This window comes from Trichoplax adhaerens, genomic scaffold, assembly GCF_000150275.1.
Source record: "Trichoplax adhaerens TRIADscaffold_4 genomic scaffold, whole genome shotgun sequence".
In the NCBI taxonomy this organism is placed as follows: Eukaryota; Metazoa; Placozoa; class Uniplacotomia; order Trichoplacea; family Trichoplacidae; genus Trichoplax; species Trichoplax adhaerens.
In genome coordinates, this window is record NW_002060946.1 from 4,667,002 (window position 1) to 4,692,464 (window position 25,463).

At 33.5% G+C, this 25,463-nt stretch overlaps 6 protein-coding genes across 6 annotated transcripts; 3 read left to right on the forward strand and 3 right to left on the reverse strand.

The window, feature by feature from the left end:
* Window positions 1-1,698: 1,698 nt before the first annotated feature.
* Window positions 1,699-3,580, forward strand: TRIADDRAFT_55723 (uncharacterized protein; the record flags this gene model as incomplete). Its single annotated transcript, XM_002111531.1, has 5 exons — window positions 1,699-1,815; window positions 1,991-2,116; window positions 2,417-2,479; window positions 2,649-2,738; window positions 2,903-3,580. 5 exons carry the CDS (start codon window positions 1,699-1,701, stop codon window positions 3,578-3,580), a joined length of 1,074 nt encoding a protein of 357 aa, XP_002111567.1.
* A 955-nt stretch (window positions 3,581-4,535) lies between these two features.
* On the reverse strand, window positions 4,536-7,029 carry TRIADDRAFT_55724 (uncharacterized protein; the record flags this gene model as incomplete). Its single annotated transcript, XM_002112028.1, has 6 exons — window positions 4,536-4,625; window positions 4,765-4,864; window positions 5,079-5,152; window positions 5,326-5,423; window positions 5,774-5,836; window positions 6,501-7,029. The coding sequence occupies 6 exons, from the start codon at window positions 7,027-7,029 to the stop codon at window positions 4,536-4,538; spliced, it is 954 nt and encodes a 317-aa protein (XP_002112064.1).
* A 793-nt stretch (window positions 7,030-7,822) lies between these two features.
* TRIADDRAFT_55725 (uncharacterized protein) lies at window positions 7,823-10,369 on the forward strand (the record flags this gene model as incomplete). The annotated part of the gene is made up of 9 exons (XM_002111532.1): window positions 7,823-7,841; window positions 8,415-8,551; window positions 8,690-8,821; window positions 8,980-9,138; window positions 9,229-9,331; window positions 9,509-9,648; window positions 9,756-9,886; window positions 9,991-10,059; window positions 10,180-10,369. 9 exons carry the CDS (start codon window positions 7,823-7,825, stop codon window positions 10,367-10,369), a joined length of 1,080 nt encoding a protein of 359 aa, XP_002111568.1.
* Window positions 10,370-12,775: 2,406 nt separating this feature from the next.
* TRIADDRAFT_24020 (uncharacterized protein) lies at window positions 12,776-18,561 on the reverse strand (the record flags this gene model as incomplete). The annotated part of the gene is made up of 18 exons (XM_002112029.1): window positions 12,776-12,969; window positions 13,064-13,098; window positions 13,202-13,263; window positions 13,338-13,391; window positions 13,475-13,576; window positions 13,666-13,778; window positions 13,904-13,997; window positions 14,086-14,143; window positions 14,252-14,323; window positions 14,435-14,547; window positions 14,627-14,730; window positions 14,872-14,939; window positions 15,023-15,144; window positions 15,450-15,574; window positions 15,700-15,764; window positions 16,037-16,107; window positions 16,685-16,768; window positions 18,442-18,561. The coding sequence occupies 18 exons, from the start codon at window positions 18,559-18,561 to the stop codon at window positions 12,776-12,778; spliced, it is 1,656 nt and encodes a 551-aa protein (XP_002112065.1).
* A 1,263-nt stretch (window positions 18,562-19,824) lies between these two features.
* TRIADDRAFT_55727 (uncharacterized protein) lies at window positions 19,825-22,639 on the forward strand (the record flags this gene model as incomplete). Its single annotated transcript, XM_002111533.1, has 7 exons — window positions 19,825-19,944; window positions 20,904-21,048; window positions 21,184-21,249; window positions 21,590-21,712; window positions 21,860-22,073; window positions 22,188-22,325; window positions 22,441-22,639. The coding sequence occupies 7 exons, from the start codon at window positions 19,825-19,827 to the stop codon at window positions 22,637-22,639; spliced, it is 1,005 nt and encodes a 334-aa protein (XP_002111569.1).
* Window positions 22,640-24,244: 1,605 nt separating this feature from the next.
* TRIADDRAFT_55728 (uncharacterized protein) lies at window positions 24,245-25,258 on the reverse strand (the record flags this gene model as incomplete). The annotated part of the gene is made up of 2 exons (XM_002112030.1): window positions 24,245-24,369; window positions 24,499-25,258. 2 exons carry the CDS (start codon window positions 25,256-25,258, stop codon window positions 24,245-24,247), a joined length of 885 nt encoding a protein of 294 aa, XP_002112066.1.
* Window positions 25,259-25,463: the final 205 nt, after the last annotated feature.

Genomic DNA, 25,463 nt, shown 5'->3' on the forward strand with positions numbered 1-25,463 from the left:
CTGTACACTGTACAGTACATTCTACAGTAGATACGGTTCCATTTCATCACCAGTTGAGAAAATACAGTACAGTACAGTATGTCTCATCTCCTTCCATCCCATCGCATTTTACAGTATTTTCACTTCACTTCCCGTCCTGTTTGTCCCGTAACTAGTCTACTGTACTACCATTAATGAAGATGTTACAGACTTCTGACCGGACCGAAACGCGACGGGATCCGACCAGACGGAACGACAGCAAAAAAGAAAGAAAAGGGACAGGAAACGGTCGTTGACTGTAGTAATAATTGCCAAGCGGTTTATTTTCCTCTTCATTTCATCTGTATCGTACATGTGTAACGGCACACCATACTGTCCCGATGAATATCGAAATTAGCTGCTCATTGATTTTATACAGTACAGTATGGTGGTATACGGTGTCATGGATACCGACCGTATAGTAAAATGACCGGCAAAATGATCAGCCTCCCAATGATTTGGCATTGACGGCCGTTTCCTATCCCCTTTTTCATTTTTCTACCAGTCGTTGACGAGGTGGTCAATAACTTTCTACATACGCGTACATAGCTTATGACTACAGAAAGAGAGGAAAAGTTGTAATTCAAGACTGTTGAGTAGAAAAAAAAGTGTTGAATTTACAATTGAAGTAATACATGACCATCATGCGAAAGTATCCAAATGGAATATTGACTAAAGCCTATGCTATAAACGTTAATTGACTTCATAATAAATGAACAACGGTATGATGTTGTCATCAATACCAAACGGTGGGACACCTTGGTAGGCAATCCTTACTGCATATTGTAATTTACTTACATGAATTATACTGCACGATAGATACATGTCGAGATCTCTGCGTGAAATAATTCAATACAAATTATGGGAAACCTCGATCAGATGCGCCTAATGATAATTCTCTGCGCATTACCGTATCATAAATAGTTCAAGCTTAATTACATTTGATAGACTTATTCTTTCGTAGTCCTTGCAACTGCGAGAGAGGTATTGTAAACTACTTCGTCACTATAGCAACGCAGAGTTCTTACTTTCCGCTTGAGGTTTATTTACGGAGTGCGTTTATTAAGGCAGTGGCAGTGAAAAAATAGCTTTGTCTAATGGTGATTGATCTATTGTATAACTCTCTTATACAGGGAAATATTTCATCAACAATACAACTATTCACCGCACTATGTACATGCAAACTACGAGTACATCTTGTAACACTTTTAGCTCGTCGAGTTCCCTACCGTGAACGAACTACCTGTACCTTGGTATACAGAGACTACTACTTCCTAATACTTTTCATAATTTACCTTTACCAGCTTGAAATAAGTCGATGATTGGCATTCTCAATCTTACCATCGACTGTGTTATATAAAGAATATTTGTAATTTAACCTCTTCTATTTCAAAGTTTTTTACTTTTTTAATTAATTAACTGCAATCTACTTACGTACGTGATTGCTCCACACAATTCATGGACTGAGAAAAAATCGAGGACGAATTTACAAATTCGTAAACCTGCTGGAAGAGGTTAGTTAAGAGATTAGATCATTTGGCCTCTCATTAACCTTCAAGACATCTATTCTTATCGATTATAATATCGACCAATGTATCACATGAATTTGAAGAACTTACAATTTTAATACAAACCCTTCGATATCGACGATAAAGTTATTGCTGTACACGTATATTCAATATGCAGCCGGAGTCACAAGCTGAACGCTTAACCTCCAAACATATTAAAACTTTAAACTATTTGCAATTAATCTTGAAGCAAAAAGGTGAACTAGAAAATAAAATTGCCGACTTAGAGGTGAGAAAGTGACAAGCAGATAATGTCTCTGTTTTATTCTATCTAACTTTTGTGACTTGTATAATATATTAAGATCAGACCAGATGCGCGTCAAGATAGTTCGCTAATTACCTTGTACAATGTTACTAATCTTCAATGCTAACAATAGATTTATAAACTTCCTTTCATTCACTAGGATCAACTCGCCGATGCTAATGAAAATATCAGATTAGCCGATCGACGTTTCGAAGAACTAAAAAGAGAATCAGAAGATGGCTTAGAAGCTAAAATCGCAGAACTTGAATCGAAACATCAAGCAGAGGTAACTAGTAAAGAAAGATCGCATACGACTTAAAAACTTATAATATTATTATTAATCGCGTAGTTAGCCTCATATTCTAATGATAAATTGATATTACTGTAAGTGAAAGTCAGCCGATTAAGGGCTATATACTGTCCAATGTAATCGGATAATTTTTTCATCTTAATGCGGTAAAATGCAAAGTTTACTCCCTTGCCCATTTCGTGTAACTCGTTATACTTTCAGGAAATAAGGGACAAGAAATCAGTCTCATAGTTAAAAGAGCGCGAGTTTGTTAATATCTGCTATCATTAATGATAGGTTGTACAACTAATGAAGGGAAAGCTTGAGGTTGGAAAGCAATGGCAAAATGAAGTACAAAATGTAAGATAAAAATAAACATCTAATAAACTATCACTGAGTTATCGCTACCATTCGAAAATAATTGTTAATGATAAATCCCTTGTCCTAGAAAATTGTAATAAATCATTCTTGATAATACATGGTATATGCATCTAAACACTTTTATTCATTTTTTTCTAATGAATTTTAGATGCGAGACCGCGTGAAAACTTTAGAGGAGGAAAATAAAGCTTTATTAGCTAAAACCAAACTTGCAAATCAGTATGAAGATAAAATTAAGGTAAAAGAACTTGCTACTTTCTTATATACGGGTAACTTAATAACGTAAATATTCTCTCTCTCTATTTATATTTTATACGGTAATAAAGCTCTTATCAGTAGATTATTGTAATAAAATACGAAAGAAAATTATTAGATTAATCAGTTGATGCCAAACTATTTTAGGAATTGTTCAGTGAATTGGACAGAGCAATAAAGAAAATTGAAGATCTTAAATTAGTTAATGAAAAAGTACTGCAAGAAAAAAATAAAATTAGGGAAGAATCTAATAGCTATTACGAAAAAGTGAAAAGTACAAAACAATCTTTAAAAATGTCGACCCAGAGGATCGAAGAATTGGAACGACAAATTAAAATGAAGGAAGAAATTATTAAAGAAGAAACAGCTCAAGTTAACATACTAAGTGAAAAAATCCTATTTACTGGTCGAGAAAATCAAAAACTAATTTCCTCTAATAAAGAATTACAAAAAAAGGTTAAAAAGCGTATACATCAAATGGAAGAATTGGAAAATTCAACTGTATCACTACGTGAAGAAAGGAGTGTATTAGCTGATCAAGTTTCTAATTTATCAGTAGATTTGGAAAGAATGAATAATTTATATGCCAAAGCGGTAAATCCAAGTATGGGCGGGCATTTCAAGGAGTTTGTTAAATTACGCCGTGACTTTAACAACTTAAGAGAAGAGAATGAAACTTTACATTGTAAATTGCGTGTTAAAATGTCGAATTATTTACCTTTATTAAAAGCTAGCGTTACCTTCAAATCATCTACTAGCAACAAGCTTCACAACAATAGCGATGTGACAAGTAGCCGATGGGTTTCGTCCAATTTATTAAAGTAGTTGCTAAATAAAGGTGTCGATCCAATTTACAAGATAGAATATCAACTTTGAAAATTATTAGTTTGCTATCTTTAATTTTACTGAAAAAATCTACTTCATTTATGTCACTACTGATTTATAATTTTTGATAATTATGATTTATAGTACGCTATAGACACTATCGCGTACACGCATTTAATAAACTTTAATCTTGCTAAACAGGGTCCGTAGTAGCATCAACGACTATGATGATTGTAAAACAACGTACTGTACAAAAGTTGATGGGATTGTATGTAACAGATCGTAGATATTGCTAGTACAAAACTGCATACATCTGATATTTGTAAATGATTCATTGTATCAATATTTGTTCTAAGAGCATCAAAATTTTATTAGCTTCACTTAATTAAAATTGAAGGATCTACTAAAACGACGTTGACTTTGTTAAAATATCTTATTGCCAACATCTTATTACGTATTGCTGTCTAATGTGCCATCCATTAATCCTAAGTATAAATAACCAGAAATTGTCTATGCAGTTTTTTAAAAGTAGAGGCGAAAAATTCTATCATCTTTTGAAATAATGTACTTATGCCTTAAAGTATATGATTTTATCATTTTCTATGTCAACTTTAAAGCCAGCTTTGAAAATATCTAGATGGCATTGCTTAATATTTTTGAAATAATGAGCGGTACAAAGAATCGAGAAGTTTTTAATCGATTTCCTTATATTACAATTGTGCTTGAATATCATGTCAGCTTATTGATTTAAAAAGATGATTTTTAAATTCGAAGTAAAGAAATAAAATGATATTTGAATACTTAGTACAATGCGAATACTTGCAAAATAACACATTGCATATATGGACAGCTAGTACTTCATCTCTCTAGATGGGTCCGTTATATGAAAGAATTTGATTTGTTCTATCTTAAATTTCATTATTACAAATAGAGAGCTAATATAAAGGCAGCCAATCTAGCGATTGTCTTCAACCATAATTGTTCCTCTTTGATATCCTGTTAATTCCACAAGAATATAGCGATAATCGTAGTTACCTCTTGATACCTAGCATCAAAAATTATAAAAAAAAGTTATTTTTGTGACATCCAATTTTAAACAAAATAATTTTACATCATTAGAGGTAATACACTTTCACGGAGGATTTAATTTAATTTACATATATGTCATCGCATAAATCATTAACCTCTTTCAAATCGACGTGTACGGTTCCTTTATTCCTTGTACCATTGATATAATATCTTACTCTCATATAGTTCACGTCGTCGACAATATATTCTTGGCTACTGTTAAATTAAAAATTTGTAGTAATGTTAACTTAGGTTAATATCAAATCAATGTACAAGAAAACTTCTTCATTACAATAGGAAAATATGGAAAAATAGCAATTACACTAATCTATAAAAAGCAAACGTGATGATAACGTACGTACATGCAGTAAAATAAGTATAGTATTGCTTAAAATAGCGAAATAGCATCACTATAACAACTTAATGGTACCTAATATTTCGATATCTATTTCTTCCTGACTGATCGCCATGAGCTGTTATTGGAGTGCCAAGAGCATCAATAACCTATTAATAGAGAGTCATTACATCTTCACATTGCAATAGTTAACAACACGAATAGTCATGTCCATGACAATATCTCTAAAGAGATGATAAATAAAAAAGTTCGGATGTTACCTAGACCAGGTATCCTGTATTTAGAAAAAAATTAATTATTATTATGGGAAATAAGTACGTACTTGTTGATTACTCTTGACTAATTTCAGGGTATGAGAATATATATTATTGGCACTGTTACTGGAGAATAATTCCCTAAAAACGCTCCAGAAGAGGATACCTATATTAAGTAAATTTTTAAAACGTTATTGTGATATATACGGGATCGATGTCCTTGCTAAATATTGCGCTACACTGATTGCATTAGCCATTACGCGTTGACAGCAACGCTACTGCTCAGTTGATCATAATTACGAGTAATAATGCGATATTAAATTTTTCTGAGGCGGAGTAGAAAACAGTGGACGCGTATGTAAGAATGTACATGGTTCTTTTGCTATTCTAACTAAAATTAATTTGATAACAATCCTACAATATTTAACATTAGTTTATTTTTACGCTTGTGTAACCTAATATCGATAAGCAAAGGCTATCATTTCGCAATTAGTTTATCTTACACTAGTAATATACCTGTAATACCAAACCCAATTAGTATAACTCCAAAGTAGCTTGCATCCTTACCGGCTTTAGCAACTGCAAATTATAAAGAGAAGTCTGATCAGGCTTAATCCTCACCACGATATAATTATTTCACCAATTATGATATGCGTAAACATTCTAAAATTTATCGTGGGTATATTTAATAAGCTTAATAAGTGTGACGATGTGTTCATAGAACCTCAAATGGGTTATACTTTCTCTTCAGAGAAATACAAGCGCGTACTGTATACTCTTATTAAAGCGCTATAAAAGTAGTTCTATTCAAGTTCCTGCATTCGTAGAAGAGTTTGCAAAAGTGCCTGTATGGTAATGGTAAAAACGGTCATTTATAGCTTGCGAATGATGCAATTATATGCCTTCTATTGCAAGGTAAACTAACAATCGTGCATATTGATTGTCGATAGCAAGTTAACAAAAAGGAGTTTTTTGTAACTGCGGACTGTCCTACAATACTAAGACTTGTGTAAGTAAGTGATGGAATAATTAGGACTTTACCATTGTACATAGTACAACATACACGTATACACACAGATCTATTAAGGAGTTGTTGATAGTCCCTAGGCTACACCATGATTATGGTAGCTTGAGACCATTTCATGAAGTATTGCACATTTTCAGATTGATGTTGAGTTATTTACAGTATATGAAAACGTATACAAAGTACGCGTCTATGAGTATTCAGTAGTCGTCTGGGCACCTTTTCTCGCAGTACTTAGTTGAGTTTCCGCCCTAGAATCCGATTCTGTTAGAGCACTTCGAAATTGCTTCTTCTCATTGTCACTATCCGTGGAATAAAGTTGAGTAATCATCAATATCGCTGGCTTTGGTTGATATTGACGGTATGAAATAACGTTGCCAAGAGAAACAGCCGATGATCGACACCATCGAGCATCTATGTTTACAATGCTATAATTTCTACATTGCTTTGGCAATATAGAAAGGAGGCTGCCGAAGATAGAGGATGATCTATTCGACAACTGATAGATTTTAGTAATACACCGATGGGTTGTAGAAGCGCTAGCAACGATCATATCTTCACCAGTTTGAAATTCTTTGCTTGCCAAGCTTGTTTGACGACAGTCTTGATTTGCTAATGGAACAACGTTGCAGCTTTGCAGGTGGATCTGGGAACTGCTGCAAGTTAGGCACAAAAGTAGAGAAGGGACGGACGGAAAATAGCCTTCTCGTACTCTAGAAATGGGTAAGAAGACGATGTTGCTGGTCATTTTAACTATACCGTATATCCGTAACCGCTACAGTATATAGCAGTACCAGGCTTACCAGCAACGTTGATAGTACAAGTGCACGGTTCCAAGCATCCAGCTGTACAGTGTACAGTTTACAGTACACTGTACTCTGTACTGTACACAATGCACTGTGTGATGTTGGTGGTAATTGGTAATAAGCAAATATTTTACTACATCTATATACAGTATAATATTTGTACAGTACTGTTAGGGTAGCAGACCTCTGCAAACGAAGTTAAAAGTAAAAGTAAAGCTCACGCCAGCCCAAACCCAGTAACATCAGCCTGCCCATGCAGAGATCTGCTGTAACGGCACAGTAAAATCGTTTGTAAAAACTTTGAGTTTGCCAACTAACAGTATAAATTATATAGGTTCTAGTCCAGTTGATTGACCAGCCGATAGTGCTTTGCTTTTTTTCCAGCACAGCTACACCAGTCTACAGTACAGTACAGTACTCAGTGGATCGTTGTACTGTACTGTACACTGATAGCACAGTACAATGTACTGTACAATTACAAAACCCACAGCAATCGGCTTACTGTACGCAGGCGTACTGTACCATAGCAAAACCATAGGCCTGGGTCCTTTCCTTCCATGTGTCTGTAGCAGGTTCTGCGGTTGTACAATTACAAAACCCACAGCAATTGGCCTACTGTACGCAGGCGTACTGTACCATAGCAAAACCATACGCCCGAGTCCTTTCCTTCCATGTGTCTGTAGCAGGTTCTGCGACTTCCTTTAGTCAAAATACGCGGGTAACTTAAAAAGCAAAATGGAGCTAACTGAGAAGTGTAAGTAGAAGGCGACGTCTGCCAACTAGAACCATATTCACACGCTACTGTAGTAGAATTGTGCCACTAGACATCCTTAGCCGATGAGTTTTATTAGCTACTTACAGTATATGATTCTGTAATTTGTAAATGCTATCAAAATACGCGTACTGTATTCGTAATGGTGGAAGAATCATCAAGGAATCTTCCTTCTACAGTATGAAAACTACGCCTGTAGTACTGTATTGACTGCATTTCAATCCAACGGTATTAATTATTGCAAGTGAAAATTACATCTTCACTAGTTCATAGTTAGCTGAAATAGATTAGTAGACCAACGACTTACTGATAGCTCCCCGTAGAATTGATTTTATTGTCAAGATTCTAATGACTGGCCAGTACACCAACACTACAGCATCAATCGTCCAGTATAGTCGAATTGCTTGACAGTAGAACTACTATACTGTAAATGTTTATCCTAGCAAAACTAACCTTGCTATTCTAAAAACGCAGGAAAGCAATTACTTTGAAACGGTTAAGGATTGATGGAATGCTTATCCATTTACCAGTATCTTATTTTATTTGAACCTATAGTAGCCGATTCCTTACCGATCGCGATAACCGACGAAGATGTAGAGAAAAATCCAGAATTTTGTAAACTACTCGATTCTCTTGCTTACAGATTGACTTCCAACGGTATGACGAGGTCTTTAGATGAAGAATTAAATGCTGTAAGTGAGATTTTGGACTGAAACATGAAAATGATACCGTTGCATGTACCTTAAAAGTAGTTCTGCTTGATTATTCCATAGATGAAGAAATGTTGATTGCTATTATAATCATTACTAAATTAGTTGGTAAATTTATAGGCTAATGAGGAATTAAAGAAACAAAAATTTGCATTTCTACAACAACGGACCGTATTGGATGAACTCAAAGAATACTTAACTGAATGTGAATCCCTCCCGAAAAACGGATCGACGTCGATAAAAAACAACCAGGTTGTCTTGACCAATTCTTAAAATATTCGCAGTACTCTATTTCGTATCGATGCTAGAATACGTTCTAAAAATATTGTTGACTACAGCACTATGCTATAGGTAAACGTCAATGCATATACAATCTAAAAGCTAACTGATTGCGTAATAAAATTGTTTAGCTACAGCTATGCAAAATCGTAAGCGAATCATTAATGTTGGCTGAACTCAACGATTACGTCAATTTGGGCACTACAAAAGACGGTACAAAGCTTGCACTACTTGGTGTTAGTTGTGAACATCTATCGCAGTTGAATCCATGTAAAAGATCTGTGCAACAGGTATGATTCATAATTTATGATTAATACATAGATAGGAAATATGCATTATACAGTACATACGTTAACCTGCTTTGTTGCTTCTTCTACCAGTATCTATCTTCGGTACAGCAAGTACTAATCCCTGAAATAGAGACTAGGCTCAGGAAGAAATGTGAAAACCTTGCTGAATATTATAATCCTAATAGTCAAGATGGTCAGTTTAGTAAACATTAATTTATTTATATACTGTATAAAGTGTCGGCAGCTTAATGTATTATTTTGTTAGCATGAAAGTTAACAGAAACATCTAATTGCACAATATCTTGCATACAAATTTACATCTATTGATTCGTATGAATTATTTGCTCTTGCTCATTACTATATACCGTAGATGGCGAACCTATGACGTTTGCTAATATCACTGAGCTACCTGAATTAATTGAGCGAGATAAACGTCGTGTTGATGATGAAAAGGCTAATTTAACTAAGGTTGCAGTTCTTCGTCGAAGAAAGTTCTGGCAATACTACCAGGTATAGGAAAACATTACTGTATGGCACCAAGCCATGCAACTCTAGTATTTGCAATATTCTTACTTCTGCAATAGCAACTATTTATTGACAGTACGTATCCGTCCTAGGAAATTCAAAAATGTATCGAAATATTGGATGAGATTATTCGTAAATATCGCTTAAAGTATCAGGCGGACCATGATACAATAACTTGCAATTGGTTTGCTGCGAAATGTGATGCCATGTGCAACAAATTGAGGTGAGTTTTAAATTAAGAATACCTAAATTATTTATAACAATGTTTTATTATTTTGAAACGGTATTACTCCAAATTTATGCATTAATATATATTTTTCCTGACAGTGTACTCGCAAATCATTTACTGAAAGATTCATATACCAATGAAACCGTATCTGCACTAAATCAGATAAAGTAGGTGGCTGATATTCAGATTATACCAAATGAAAAGAAATGCTTATGTTTACATATATATTGTTAGCATGGTCTTAATGAGCAAATTAGTTATCAAACATTCTTTAATATTTGATATAGACATCACTTGGTCACTGCACAAGCTGAAGTAGAAAATGAACTGACAACAATTTCCGAATCATTACGCTCATATGAAGCCATTGGAATGGGATTTGATAAAATTGTACTTCAATATGCCGAAATAGCGAAAAGTATCGATGAAAAACGATGGGCGTTATCACAAATTAACGAAAGTTCAAATCGTACCTGATTATAAAATGACACGATGTCCATTCTATTTACGTTCAACTACCTCAGTAAATTGTGTATTAAAAAGGTATATAGAGTCGGTGCCTATGCTTCAAGATGATTACCATATCAGTTACATTAAACCCTATTCGCTATAGAGACTGCCTCTTATATAATTTACTTTTCATCAATAATTGAAAATATAAATTCTAAGGTAAAATTTAATGCGTAAGAAGATAATTTTATATACGACAACATGTTACCAACTGAATCTATAATAGCTCAAGTTAGTCAATCTGTTTCAACTTTGTAATGTTTTCATCCTAGTAATTACTGAATTCAGTAATACTAGTATACCGCCTTAAAGTAGCAAAACCAACTTCAATACTACACTAGCATCCTGTATATATATGTTATTATATATCAAACGTGGAATGTCACTTACTGTATAGTGAACAAGGGTCACAATCTATCTTAATTCTAAATTAGTTACTGTATACTGTACTGTATAGTGTTATACTGTATGCTGTCAAGTAACCCGTATAATTAAGCGCCGGAATTTAGTGGCAATAATTAATTAAAATTGCGTTATAGCCAGCTATTTTTGTAATCAGTCATGTCCAAGATATTCTTAATTATTTGGATGTAAATACTATTGTCGGGATGATGGGATTACTATTTGTTAGGTTACCGCAAATAAATTGATTTGAAATGGGAAATCCTTCATTGGTGGATACAAAAACTATGTTTCTGCAATCTATTTATTGTTATTCTTATTGTTTATGATCGGAATCAATAATGCGCATAGTCTCTAGGTACTAATTTGTTATAACAAACTAAATCTGTGTAGAGAAAAGTTTGACATTTGCACCGCTGTCATTACTGGGCTTCAATGAAAATCAAGTAAATGAAAAAAAAGGTTTTATCTAGGTTAGCTACTCCAATTCCTAGTCCGGCAGATAATATGCTGTAAAGACATTTTCAGGTCTTTGGCTTTTCATTTATTACAAGTTCAAGAATTGATTTTTATTAGTAAAATTGTATGATTTAAAATCGTTTTATAGATTTTCATTATTATCACAAGTGATATGCTAGAGCAGATCACGAATGCATAGATTAACTAATCATAACATGATAATCCATGTAAAATGTTTACTGCAGAACTTCTGTAAGGCTTACTGTAGCCCTATGAATTACGGTATACAATGCACTTGTATCATGAAATTTACTTTCGTACATTCTGTGAAAAATTTCGATTAGCTTGTATCATAAGGATCACGATAAAACACATTGCAAATATTGCTAAATTAACTAAATCTCTGATGTGTCTTAAACGGTTGATCGCGGTCCAACAATTTTATTGCCTAGTAGTTCTTCGAGGCAAATTTCATCATTGGAACAAGGTGAAACCAGGCGGACTCAGCAATAACAAGTATAAAATATTATTTATATATCAGTAAATTATTTTGTGCTGGCTGCTACCTGTATCTTTATCAGTTCATCTAGTCAAATTTCAACAATAGAAAATATAAACATGCATATCTTTTTAGACTATACAGGCATAACGTACTATCATGGACAATTCCGACACGTTTGCTAATGGAACCTAGTTAATTTAGAAATTATGATAGCTTTTAGTCAGTGAATAGATACCTATCTGGCTATAGAAAGGTTGCAGCATGGCAGTCAAACTAGTGATGATTAAATTTCTTAATTCTGCCCTTGGCCTTACCGCGTTTCCAACTATACTTGCGACTTCAAGTTATACTTGCTAATAATTTGCATACGCTGCACCGTAGCAAACAAATCATCGTTTATTTTTCATCACTAATATAATGATTTTGCATTAATGAAGTAAAAAGATCAACAAACTGCGTCAAAATACGATAAACTGCAACAAAATTTTATTTGTAAGATGAAGTAAAAATTGCGCTGCCAATTATTCGTGTTGCTTATGTTTCAGCTAGATTTTTAGTCTCGGTATAAGGTATAGCAAGCTAGAACAGCCTATACAGCTGCGTTCATATCGTAGTTACAACTAAAAAACTTTTGTACAGGCTTAAGCTAGCCTAAATAGTAACAGATGAAATACATAATTAGTTACCAGACAATCATATACAGGGTAACTATAGTCTTGATAATATTTGTTATTACAATAAATCAGACAGAAAATCTAACAGGGACGAAGTTAAACAAAAAGTTATAACCTCAATAAACAATTGTACCGTATAGCATAAAATACCACGGGCATGATATTATTAAACGAGTATTAAATCATCGTCACTATCCACAATTTCCAGCCGGGAACGTTTGACGCTTGGATAGTCTAAATCATCTGCGGTTCGTTTCGTTTGTCCGATATTGTTACGACTATTAGACTCATCTTCTGTTGATGGTATATCACCTTCAATTTCAAATTCTCCATCTATTAAAGAATTGCTGTAAAAATTATAGATTTTACAATCGTTAATTTCGAGCTACTGATAAAAAGCAATCTGGGTGGCATAAGAACATACTCATGGATGACTTTTAACTTTAGTGAGTAATTTTGTAAGAAATCGTCTGCTTTCAACTGAGAGCCGTTACGGATACCAAACTGTGACAATTTGCAATTGATAATGTCTGAAATTTACCAATAAATTATAATAGTTTAAGTCTAGAACGATATCGTAGGTTCCCAAAGTATTTGACATCAATAAAAAATGTATGATATGACCTTCTGTTTCCCCTTCTTCACTAGAAATTAAAATTCTTCCTGTAGGTGAGGTAGAATACAAGCATTGCTTCTGGTTAACCATACGTACATACAATTAATTATCACATAAGCTGTACAGTAGCTTGCATATAGGTTCACATACCCGATCCATCGTCAACTTCAACATCAGGAGCAATCATTCCGATCCTTTTCTTTAAAATCTGAGGAAAATTGAATCGCTAAATCAGTCATAGTGTAAATTTAGCAAACCATTAAAATGAACTACTGTACCAACCTCTTCCCCGAGATGTCTTATTGTAATATCATCTATATTAATTCTAATACATACCTACAAGATAATGACAAATAGTTTCGATAGCGTGAACAAGGTAATTAACTGTAAATTATTTATCCATTTAGCAGCCACAGTACCTCAGGCTTTGAGGAACAAACATAGCATCCCTTATTGGGTTTCTCAAGCAAACATGGGATAATTAATTTTTTCATAGTTAGATTATTCTTGTACATTATCACCTATAAAAACATCCAAAACATACGATAAGAAATGTGCATACTCGTAGCTATTCATGCTCTATTAGGGAACGTCATTCACAAGCACTTACAGTTCGACACAAATCTAGCCTCCCTTTTAGAATTTTTAAGGCCTCAGTTACTATTAGACCAGCAACAATTGCGTTCGTAGTAGCAATTGCTGGTATAATATTTCCTGCCATGGCTATAGTGATTAACATTTTAAAAAAGTTACATCAGCTATAGTACCGATTTTAAATCAAGTTTCAAGGTACTATATCAAACAAACAACTTTCTCAACGGAAGAATTACAATTCGTTAACAGCTTACATTTAACGTCGAACAGACTTTTCAATGGTATACCAAAAACATGAGCTCTCACATTTGCTGAACTTGCTACAAAATGCATAGCCACGTCATCATCCTTTATTTCGGGATATGTATATGTATGTCAATTATACAGACTATTGAAGATTAAAGTGATAAAACACAGAAAATCTATCATGACTGACCTTATCCCAAATTAAGTAAGATTTCGACATCTCCAATCGCTTTTTCAGCGAAGTAACGCTAAATTATAAAGTGAATTTTTAGACCAAAGTTGCACTGCATAAAGTGAGGGCCGCATACGTATCCGAGATATGCATACAGTATAACAATACTTTCTTTACAAGTTACCTGTGTAAAAATTCTTGTACACATTCATGAATGTTCCAAACTAATTGATCTTTCAAAACAGTGTTATCATTACTGTTATTGCCATTGTTATTACAAGTACTTCCATCAACTTTACCTACACATTGTTAATTAGAGCGTTAGTGAATTAGTAATTGATGCAGAAATTGTTACAATACTTGATACATAAAACAGCTGTCACCTTCCAATAAGTTATCAAAATCTAATGGCACAGGTGGCTTTCTTTTTTGCCAAAGTTTGTCCATCTTTAGTAAGTACTTTATGTCATCTTGAAATAACTAAGATTAACCAAGTACTTTTATGAGTAATCTCGAAAAAGTTTGTACATTTTGTCAGATAGTGTAGGTATTCAATAACCTTTCGTAATAATAACTGGGGATCATAACCCACAGATTCTGCCCAGGGCCGGGTTGAAATTTTAAGATTACTATCAGAGCCCTGGTCGATTTGCTTGTTCGCATCTATATAAGCGTAGTGAATAGAGGAGTTAGTTCGTTTTCAATTCATCTTCGACTTCTTTCAGGCTTGACCGGGAAGCAATTTCATAAAGCCGTGGAACAAGGAAATACTAAAGAATGTTCACTGCATGATTAAATATATACCTGTAGCTTCAGGATCTTCGGCATCCGGAGTAACTTCGTTATCTTCATCAAGCTCTGCAAATAATTGGCTGCATCGGAAAAATTTGAATAGGAAATTATTAAATAATTATAACTTGTTAATATCGATAGTATCAACACATTAAGTACTAACTTAAATAAATGTTTCGCCCAAACTATACAATGAATTGGCTCTGTTGGGGTATTACGTATAGTACAACTGGGATAGCTTTTTTGAGTAGGCTTTGGTTGGCATTCGTAGCACTCAGTTTCTCCCTATATGCAAATTAGTATAAGGGTGGTAACAACTTAACAAAATGAAATAATCAATTATGCAGTATTCTTTGCGTACATAATCCATTGTAAGTGACTGATGAACGATTAATAAAGGAGACCGATATTGCTATATGAATTAATAGCAACTATATTGGACACATATATTACCAGATCTGATAAAACGTGATAACTAATTTAATAAAGAAAAAGTCATGAAAGTTTTGCTAAATATCTTACTTTCAACACTAAATTATGTCTATCTTTATCTATGAAAGAATTAAATTACAGCTAAATTGTTATTTCACGTAGTTATTGTAAAGAAAATTTGCCTTTTTGATAACCGTTACTTGACCAAGATAGCCTGCGCTGCCACTTTCTATTAGGGGTACATCAGCAGCTAAGCACATTCTATTGACGTGATTGCGAGCAGCTATATATATAATAAATAATTAGCAAATGTCCATATGAACATAGGAAAAAAAGAATTAATGATTCCAGATTACAATTGAAAAAAATTGTATTTTAATACAATGTTGAGCATTATCGTAAACGAACCCCGATTATCTAGGGCATTCAACACTATCGTAAATTGTCGAAAGTAATCCACATCATAGTCAGGACTGAAATATAAAAATTAGCAATGAATCAATTGCAATAGATGCAATTCGAATTGAGATAACAGAAAAAGAAATATTGATGCAGGATAAATTAATGACGCTGCGTATTGGATTCTACTGGAGACCAGTGAAAAAAATTTAAAAACTAATATTGCTGTGGAAGATATAAATATTTTGCACGTTTAATTTCATAGTAATGTACTATAGCCATCACTGAATTCAGAATTATACAACGACAAGAACTTTAGGATATAACCATAATATGGAAATCTTACTTAATAATACTATCATGTCTTGCTAAAATGTTAACATCAGGATTGAATCGTAAAGCATTCTCCTTTGCAACCTGTAATAACAAATGATTAGATGACAACTGTTAGTAATTATACTGTAATAGTTTGTAACAGGAGAATTTTGTACCGTACTTAAAATTACAGTGTTAGAGCTACTTTTGAAGCAAACAATGGCAATATATACAATTCTTTTTACGATAACATTTGTCTATCATAAGGACAATACGATCCAGTTAGAGATGGATTAAATAATAAACTCGTATATATTTCTATTAGGTTGGATTAGCTAAATTTCGCTTAGGGTGCTAGTAATTCTTAGAATGCTACAGATATCAAAAGGCGTAGCACTAGTCTCTTAAGAGAATAATATTGAATATGTGTACATTCTCGTAATCAATCCTTACTAGAGATTTAAATAACAATATTAAGTTCAGTCGAGATTGTAAAGGCGCCATATTCAAAACTTAAGTAGAAAATATCTTCAAGTATAGAAATTTGTTATATAATAATACACTGATAAAAGCTAACAAGATTAAAAATAGCTTCAAGTCCAAGATGATGGATGTTAGTAAGTGCTCATTATCATTTCGAATGTTAAAAGTACAAGAATTATCATGACTTCCAAATTACCTTAGCCTTACTTTGACCAACATGTTCTTTTCGGAATAGAAATTGACGGTTTAAATTACTGACATCGATGGTGTCCAAATCGACCTAAAGATCAAGGTAAAGCATTGATAGGCATTTAGATAGATAGATAACGTGGATACGTGTATTATCACAAGTTTTATGAAAATAAAATAATATCTTGAGAAATAGAACACATAACACATGCATCACCACTACTATAACATTATTTGGCTTATTCCCCATTCAGTCCTACTTAGACTGTCATGATGTTACTCTACCATTAAAAGCAAGTTTACAATGTCATGTAAGTAAAATTTAGCAACTTGTCGGCTATTTATTTAAATTTAATGCCTTTAAAAATTTTGTATTCATTCTCTTCATTCGCCTTCTGTTAATGTAAATTAATACAGTAAGTTTACAAGTTTTTTACCAATTAGTTGCATTCTATCTTATCATTTTACTCCGTCATATTGTATACTAAATATCCGTATCAACTACCAAGATCGCGGATGATGGAATATCTTGTCTATCGTTGATAAAACTCAAGTAATAATTGATCTACGATTCTGTTGTCCATGATATCTTGGTTAACAATAACGTTCAAAATTATGAATGGACATCTGATTCCAGAGCGTTGTACCTCTACATTTCAGAGTAGAAATATTCATACTGTATACGTATACAGTATTTCAATACGTTAAATAAGCTGACATATCTATATATCTATATTTATCTTCCATGGAAATTTTAACTTTCCTGTTTAGTCATTAGTAGATCGCAAAATAAAAAAAGATCACGAGCAACACACTCTATTTACTGAATAGCTGCAGAAGTTGCATTACCATCATACGATAGGACACCTGTGATGGATAAACATTGGACTAGAGACTAGAGATACTGATGCTAGGATAAATAAATAGCATACCAATACTGATCAGGCCAACCCTCAGTTAATGGCTACTAACTTCATCAATCACATCACGATTGATGATACAGTAGCAAGATAGATGAAGGCAAGAAAAAATGTAGGATGTGGAATATCAAGAGTAAACATACACGTTTGCTCGCGATAATTTAGTATGAAAGAATAGTGATTAACGCGCTGATCCAATGAGGACCTGCAGACAAGAAGGAATGGAATGTCAATCCACTTTGATATTACAACTAGGTTCATCAAACGAACAAAATCGTACGGTATTTCAGTAAGGTTCAATCCAAAAAAAAGACACTATCATAGCTATGCTATTTCCCAAAGTAGAAGATGAATAAGCATGATGGTACTACAGATTTTATAAATGCTTTCGATTAATACGTCAGCAAAGAGGATGATTTCCAAGGTAAGCATCTATGGTGTACTTTTGTTACTAGCAAGTGGAAATAGTCTTCATACTAATTCATTAGCATCGTTTTAATCTACATGAACGAGATGGTGAACATGGTAGACAGGATTGATGAAAGAAATTTTCTCCTGGAAATGATGATATCATCGGATTGAAAACTAGGAAGAAAGATTGTTCATCCTGTTGACACTATTCTACTCCCATCGTCCTGGGCATCATGTACATCGACATCGTGATATCAGTTGATGTACATTCCATTGGATCTATTTCTACCACCATCATGACTAGTATTGAATAGACTATTTATGTATAATGGCGACGAATTCATCAATCTTACATCCATAATTATAATCAATAAGAGTTTGTTGATTGCATCGCTAGCCATCTTGACAAGATTGGTACTAAGAATGGCCTTACCAATTCGATATTGTGAAAGCCAGTCATAACTAAATTCTTGATCAATTCACAACCGATGCCGCCAGCACCCACCACTAAAACTCTACATTCAAAGAGTTGCTTTCGTAGTTGTGTTAACATCATCAATCGATGCCTAGTAGATCCAGATTACCTACAAATAAGCGCAAGAAGATATTTCGACTGCAATTAATCCAAGTTTCATGAAGATGAATTTGCAATGATTTCATCGCGCAGTCTCAGTGAGACGGTAAAATGACGCGCGCAACGACTCAGTCAGTGCCTTCGTCTGGAGACTACGCCTTCGATTGGTAGTATTACCGACCATGTAGCAGTGCGCAGTACAGTTCCTACACTGCGTATTGTATATCGTAGACTGAGTCATATGGGTTTTTGCATACGCTGTCTTGACTGGTCTTCTGAGTTAGTACTCGTGCAGTAGTGCGCAATACAGGTGCTACACTGGATTATACTGAGATATTGCAATTTTGTTGTAGGCACTTTTTCTCATCTTCCTGGTCCTAACTTGATGCCATCATATACTGTAATATTTGACTGCATATTGTGCATAATCCATAATCCATGTTATACAGTAGCAACATAGATTCCTTGTGCTCTAACAACGACTATTTAATCTAAGTTTATCACACCAATCTCCCTCCCCTGCCACATTAATAAAGCTAAAGGAGAGAAAATCGTTTACTATACTTTCCTCTCCTTGGTATAGACGTAAATCACGTGACTAATTTGGCAACGGACGGACAGATTGAATGTCTACGAGGGACTCACGACGGGAGACAGACAGCCCATTGGACATTCCGAGGAACAGAGTGATCGGGCCGATCATTTTCTAGTCATTCTACTATACGCTATGACTGACACCGTCTACTATACTGTATAAAAGTAACCAAGCAGCTAGTTGATCTTTCATTTTGACTACAGTAAATGACTATTGCTAGTCCGAGTTATCCTTCTCTTTCTTTTGACAGTGAAACAAGTGCCAAAATAGAGCAATAACTACCGGTAATTTCCTTGCTGATCTCCGATACGACGTCCAAAAATAAATGACACACAGCTAATTTAATATGGGATTATGTTAGTAGCCATACTAAGGTCACGGTAGGTTCTCGTGTAGTACAGTATGTTGTACAGATTACGGCTTGACTGCTCCGTCTTAGTCTACATACTGTACTGTATCACTAGTTTTGTACTATACCCATCGTACCACCTTAAGATGATATACATACTGAAAACATAATTACTGGGCTATAGAAACGCATGTAATTTTAGGGATTGTTTGATTTATGACTGACATACACTCGCCCGCTAGACACTATAGTGCTACTGTAGTGGAAGGTGCAGCTGCATGAGCTCGAGCTAGCAACCATGGCAGCAGGCAGTTCGTTTCTGCCCTATCAAGGGAAATTACTAGTAGAGTCTGGACCATTCCAAAATACTGATGAATACATTGCTAAGAGAATTGAAGAACATACCTTTAATTACGGCGTAAGATACAATATAAAGATTAGACGTTATTCTGTTGCTATGTTATGCGCATTAGAAAGCAGCTGGATGCATGCAACAGCCAGATGCATGCATGCATCGAGATCTCATCAATTGCCACCAATGAATCCAATTCGCAGTCAATAAGCAATCATTTATTAATACCTATACTTCCATCCTATTACTTTTTACTGATAGAATGGATATATACAGCATACATTCGTTTGTGTCTTCATGATTAGACTTGATGCCGGTAGAACTGTAGTATAATCGTATATTATAATTACAACGGATTGCATGGATAATTGTCCTAGCTGTTGAGTGTACTGTATGGCCTACAACTTGCACTCGATTCTTAGAGAGAGAATGGATGATATGCTCTTATGTAGTTTCATAACAATGATTGACTCTGCAGTGTTAGAATAGCCGATAGTGAGCTTAAATTGAGTCTAAATGGTAAGTTCTATTATCATAAATATTTTAGATAGCACACACTAAATGCAAAGGTCGCAATAATACCACCCAGTTGAAGTATAAGATTGTCAACGCGTAACACATAGACTGTAAACTTACTGTAGTTCAATATTATTAGTCTTGTATATTAATTAAAAAGTCATTTCTACTAAAAATTTACGATCACATAATGACAAAATAGATACAGGTATATTCTTACTGAGGTCTTCAATGAATGGTTCATAACAGCCTGTCGATAAAACCTTAAATGCTATAGTACAGTATATCATAAATCGATTATACGGCTAAAAATAACTAATTGACAGTGAACAGGATACAAAATAGTAATAAGTAAATTGATGTTTTATGAAACTGAAATAGGTAAATGATTATGAAAAAAAATATAGAACTTCATAATTCTACATTTGTGCTATAATAATTGCAGCAAAGTGCGGCATCATTTATATTAAATTTATTATTGACCATCTTCCATTATGTTACTAAAACAGGTAGAAGTTGTTATACCCGGAATAGACACGCTACCACCGTTAATTTCCGATTGGTTTACTTCAACAAGCAACTGTCATTATTTTGCTCATCTACCAGTTCATAAGTTCATCGACCTTGATTTTATCAATAATGTCATAAGGAAAGGTATAGCAATCTTCATGATAACTGAGATTTATCTTTTGATTTAAAGAAGCACACTTATGTCATAAATGGGAATAATTCTGAAATTAATATTTTAGCATCTACAGTCAATTTGACATTTACTATATTAATATACAGGTAAATTTACAGCTTTATCTTGCTCTCACGTGGATACTGGCGATAGTATTGCTATTATACCAACAGGTATCCAAGATTATAACCATCATTATAATCAATACCACACATATGCATATGTTGTCATTCTAATTTAAAGTAATTATGTTATAAAATTGACAGATACAGCTATACCATATAACAACGGTTGAACTTTTAATCTTTGCAGGTATTTTATATTTTTCATTGATGAAAGATACTTATCAGCAATTAGGATTGAACGGAAAGTCCTCGAATTTCAAAGGAATTGATCGATTTAGTAAATATTATATTTTACAACATCAGGCAAAAGCATTTAATATATATCAGTTTAAACTATACCTACATAATTTCAATGCTCATAACGCATCTACATTTTTTTTACCTAAAGTTGTACAGATAGATCTTCGCGATCCTGCTATCAAATCGGGTTCTAAATTATATAATCGTATTAACTGGTGCCTAACGACTAACTTTGATATCAAATTTAATTTTTTAATGTCATGGATTCCTGGTATGTAACCAATCTTATTCTTTCTAAATATTTCTATTCTATTACCTTTTTGTTGCTAGTAGAAGACTGTATAGCAATATCCGTAAACGTAACGCAATTTATATTAGTGCAATTGGAAAGGATACATGAATTATTTGCTATTTTTAGACCATGATAACCAATTTAGATTAGAGAGCTGGCTAGAAGGACACAAATACTCAATTAAGCAGTGTTCAAGTATCCGTAAACATCATGAAAATTTATCTGTACCAGAAATCACTTGGTCATACCCGCAAGGATTTGTAGATGGTGTTGAAGATAAGAGCTGTAACATCTCTAACTTTTATGAATGGTTAGGAGCGCTATCATGCGATATTGACAGGTAAGTAGATATTATACTGACGCATTTATTACAATCATTTAAAATATTTGCTCCTAATTTTTTGCTATTTGAAAATTCATTAAATGGCGATATTTTAATTTCTTAATTTCACAGTTCTGTTGGATCACCAGACAATTTCATATCAACCTATACTTGCCCAATACCTAATTTTACTGTATCGAATTCCATCACCAGTAGATGTTTAGGCTTTATTTCTACTAATCAGATTAACAATCTAGTGCAAGATATTAGGTAAAGTTTCTGGTCAATAATTTTGTTAATAAATAGAATGTGTTACTTATTTTCTGCTAAATATAAATGCCAAAAAGGTTACGAGCGCTAATTTTGTTTAAATTGAATTAATCAGAAACCGTATTAGTTGGCCTGAAGATATTCCTTGGATAACCGTCAACGTATGGGGATTTCACGATAGTCCAGTATCATGGAAGGGATTTGAGCATAATTATTTTGTATGTGGTGATAATAATTACACTATAGTAATATTTCCGGGAACCTCTACTATTTGGTATATTTTTGCCACATCGGCGTACGATTCATATTCTTAATACAATAGTCATTCTAATTATTTTTCATATTTGGCTATACTACTAGCACAAATCTGTATATATATATATATACTAACATATATACATATATGTCTGCAAGTATAACAGATATTGGATATATCGAGCTGATTATATATGTATTATTAAAAGGAGTTAATACTTGTTAACAATTTTGCATGTAATAAAATTTTGATGGTTCACGAAATCTTCTTAGGCTAACCGAATCCTAAATTAGGTTATTTGCTAGTATCAGTAATTACTGACTTGATTTGAGGTGATACATAATTTTGCATGCAGAATCGGCGGACGCCATGGTTTAAGGCCGAAAGCCCTTTACAAGCCAATTGAATCTAAAATTATGAATCTATTGAAAAATTTGTTTATTCGTGTTGTAACACAATATTCTCGTACATAGGGCATTAAAATACCATAACTGGAAGCCATACACCTTGTGTATCACTCTAAAATTGGTTCTTATTTAATATGATGCACTGTTTAGTGTTTATATCTTCATTATCGTGGCTGCCTATAGAGTTATTGCGGTAATTAATTTAAGAACATTAAAATGAAACCAATTTTGAAATTTCGGTAATAGCCTGCAGTAAAAAATCTCACAACCGTAATTTCGAATAATTGCAAAGATAAACATGTCTGAAAGATTAATGCTTTGCGTATAATATAATTTAAGGTTGTACAATATATGAATGTATGGATGTGTAAAGTCTATTCTGAAAACTCTAAACGCATCTTTAAAATGTAAAGTATTCAGATCTTATTTACAATGTACATTATTACCGTCATTAGATTACAATATGCGTTAGATGATTTCGATCGATATGCTAAACATTACCAAAATGATAAATATCTTAAATTATACATAATATCATGCTAAGCTTTTACATAATATTATGCGTTACATTCAACTTAAATGTAAAGATGTCATTAGCTTAGAACACGCATTATCTTAAAACAGAAGGCGATCTTTGTTAACACAGTAAAAAGTTTTTTAACACTGTAGATACGAGTACATAAATAGTTTCTAATGAAATAATAAAACCAGCGTACGCTGTTGGCAATTCAATAATATATTAGCGGAATGTAATAGTTACTGCAACTACAGACACGATACTGGTATAGAAATAAATTTGTGTAATCAGTCGTGTACGTAAAACCGTTATCTCTTTATGCTTTCATCTCTCTAATTTTAAAGAAGAAAATTGCATCGAATACTCGCTTAAAGTCATCGATATATTTTCCCGCAATTGGGGTAAAATTCCATTAGTTTATTAGTTATAAGAAATAACTTGCGAATTATTCACGTTAGCTCCTACCAGATTTTTTGGTTATTAATAAGGCCAGATTTTGATTATCCATGCGAGAATCATAAAATAGCAATATTTCGAGAACAAATATAGCATGATTTAAAATATGCTATTTGCTGATAGCCAGGGAGACAAGGTATTTCCTTATATCTATGTGTAGAGTATACTTAACATGTTTGAAATGAATTTTTTAGCCATGCATAAGTTTTAAATTTTGGGTATGAATTATTGATATGAAACTATAAATAATTAATCATCAATCAGTCTTGGAATATTACAGTATTTATCTCTCAATAAACTGATTTGTAGCAATATTTTTATTTTTAGGTAGAAATCGACCATCGACAAAACGCAATCGAGTCAAATCGTTGAAATACTTGTTGTAATCATCTGGAGCTCGATGTAGACCTAATGATAGATGTGAAAGATAGGAAGACGCTGTTGATGATTGTTCTAATGGTTTCAAGTGGTAGCGATCACTGCTAACCGGTTGGATGGTCATTTTATTTACTGACAATTCAGGATTGCTTATCTTACCGGATTTGGTTAATTGCACCTGATGTTGATTATAATTTTTTTGACACAGTATTTTATGGTTACTATCCTGATTAAGATATTGTTGATTTGAAGCATCTTTAGCGCAATTATCGTCATCGGATTTCATTTTTGTAATATGAAGAGCTTTACTTTTCTCACCATAATTAAGGTTGTCATCTTGATGGCTTCTAGAAATAGTATGGCCGTTATATTGATGTTGTGGTAGTACCGGCGGTTGTTGATCGTCTATAATACCATGTCGGCCAGTAAGACGCTCACGATTTTGATCATTTAAGATCGTTTTGTATTTATTAAGTGACTGGTTAGGATCTGAGTAGCCTTTATAACGATATTTATAAGTGACTGGATCAACATTAACATAGTAGACTAATTCATTATTATCTGTATGATAATTGAATCTCCTAACAGGATGTAAAGATTTCTTACTATTTTTATTACCGCCATTACTTTGACTAGAAGTGTGATGATGTGATTGTTGGCTTTCTTTATCGTTAGGGTGATGTTGACTTGTTATTATATAACCAGCGTAAGGTTTAGCTTGGCTCCAACCGTAACACATTGAATAGTTATTGATTTCAACATGGGAATGGCATCTGGCTAAGTTACCATCATAAACTCCACTACACATGATAAGGTTATCTCGAATATTTTGCGCCGTTTCAAAATCAACATTTTGGCAGGATGAGCGTATATTTGTAGGTGATCTTGATACAGACAATGTTGGTGTTGATTCAGACATTTCTAGTGTTGTTTACTAACCATGAATTGAAATAATATAGAAAGAAAAAACTGGAAAGAACACTCTCAAGTCTCGATAGATGCCTACCGAAGTGTGTTGAAAGAATAATTTTACTGCCGCATAAAGTACTCTCTCCTGTATTATAATTATAGTAGAGTGTATAAAATTTAAAATCGTTTGATTTCCATATCCGTCATACCTTACT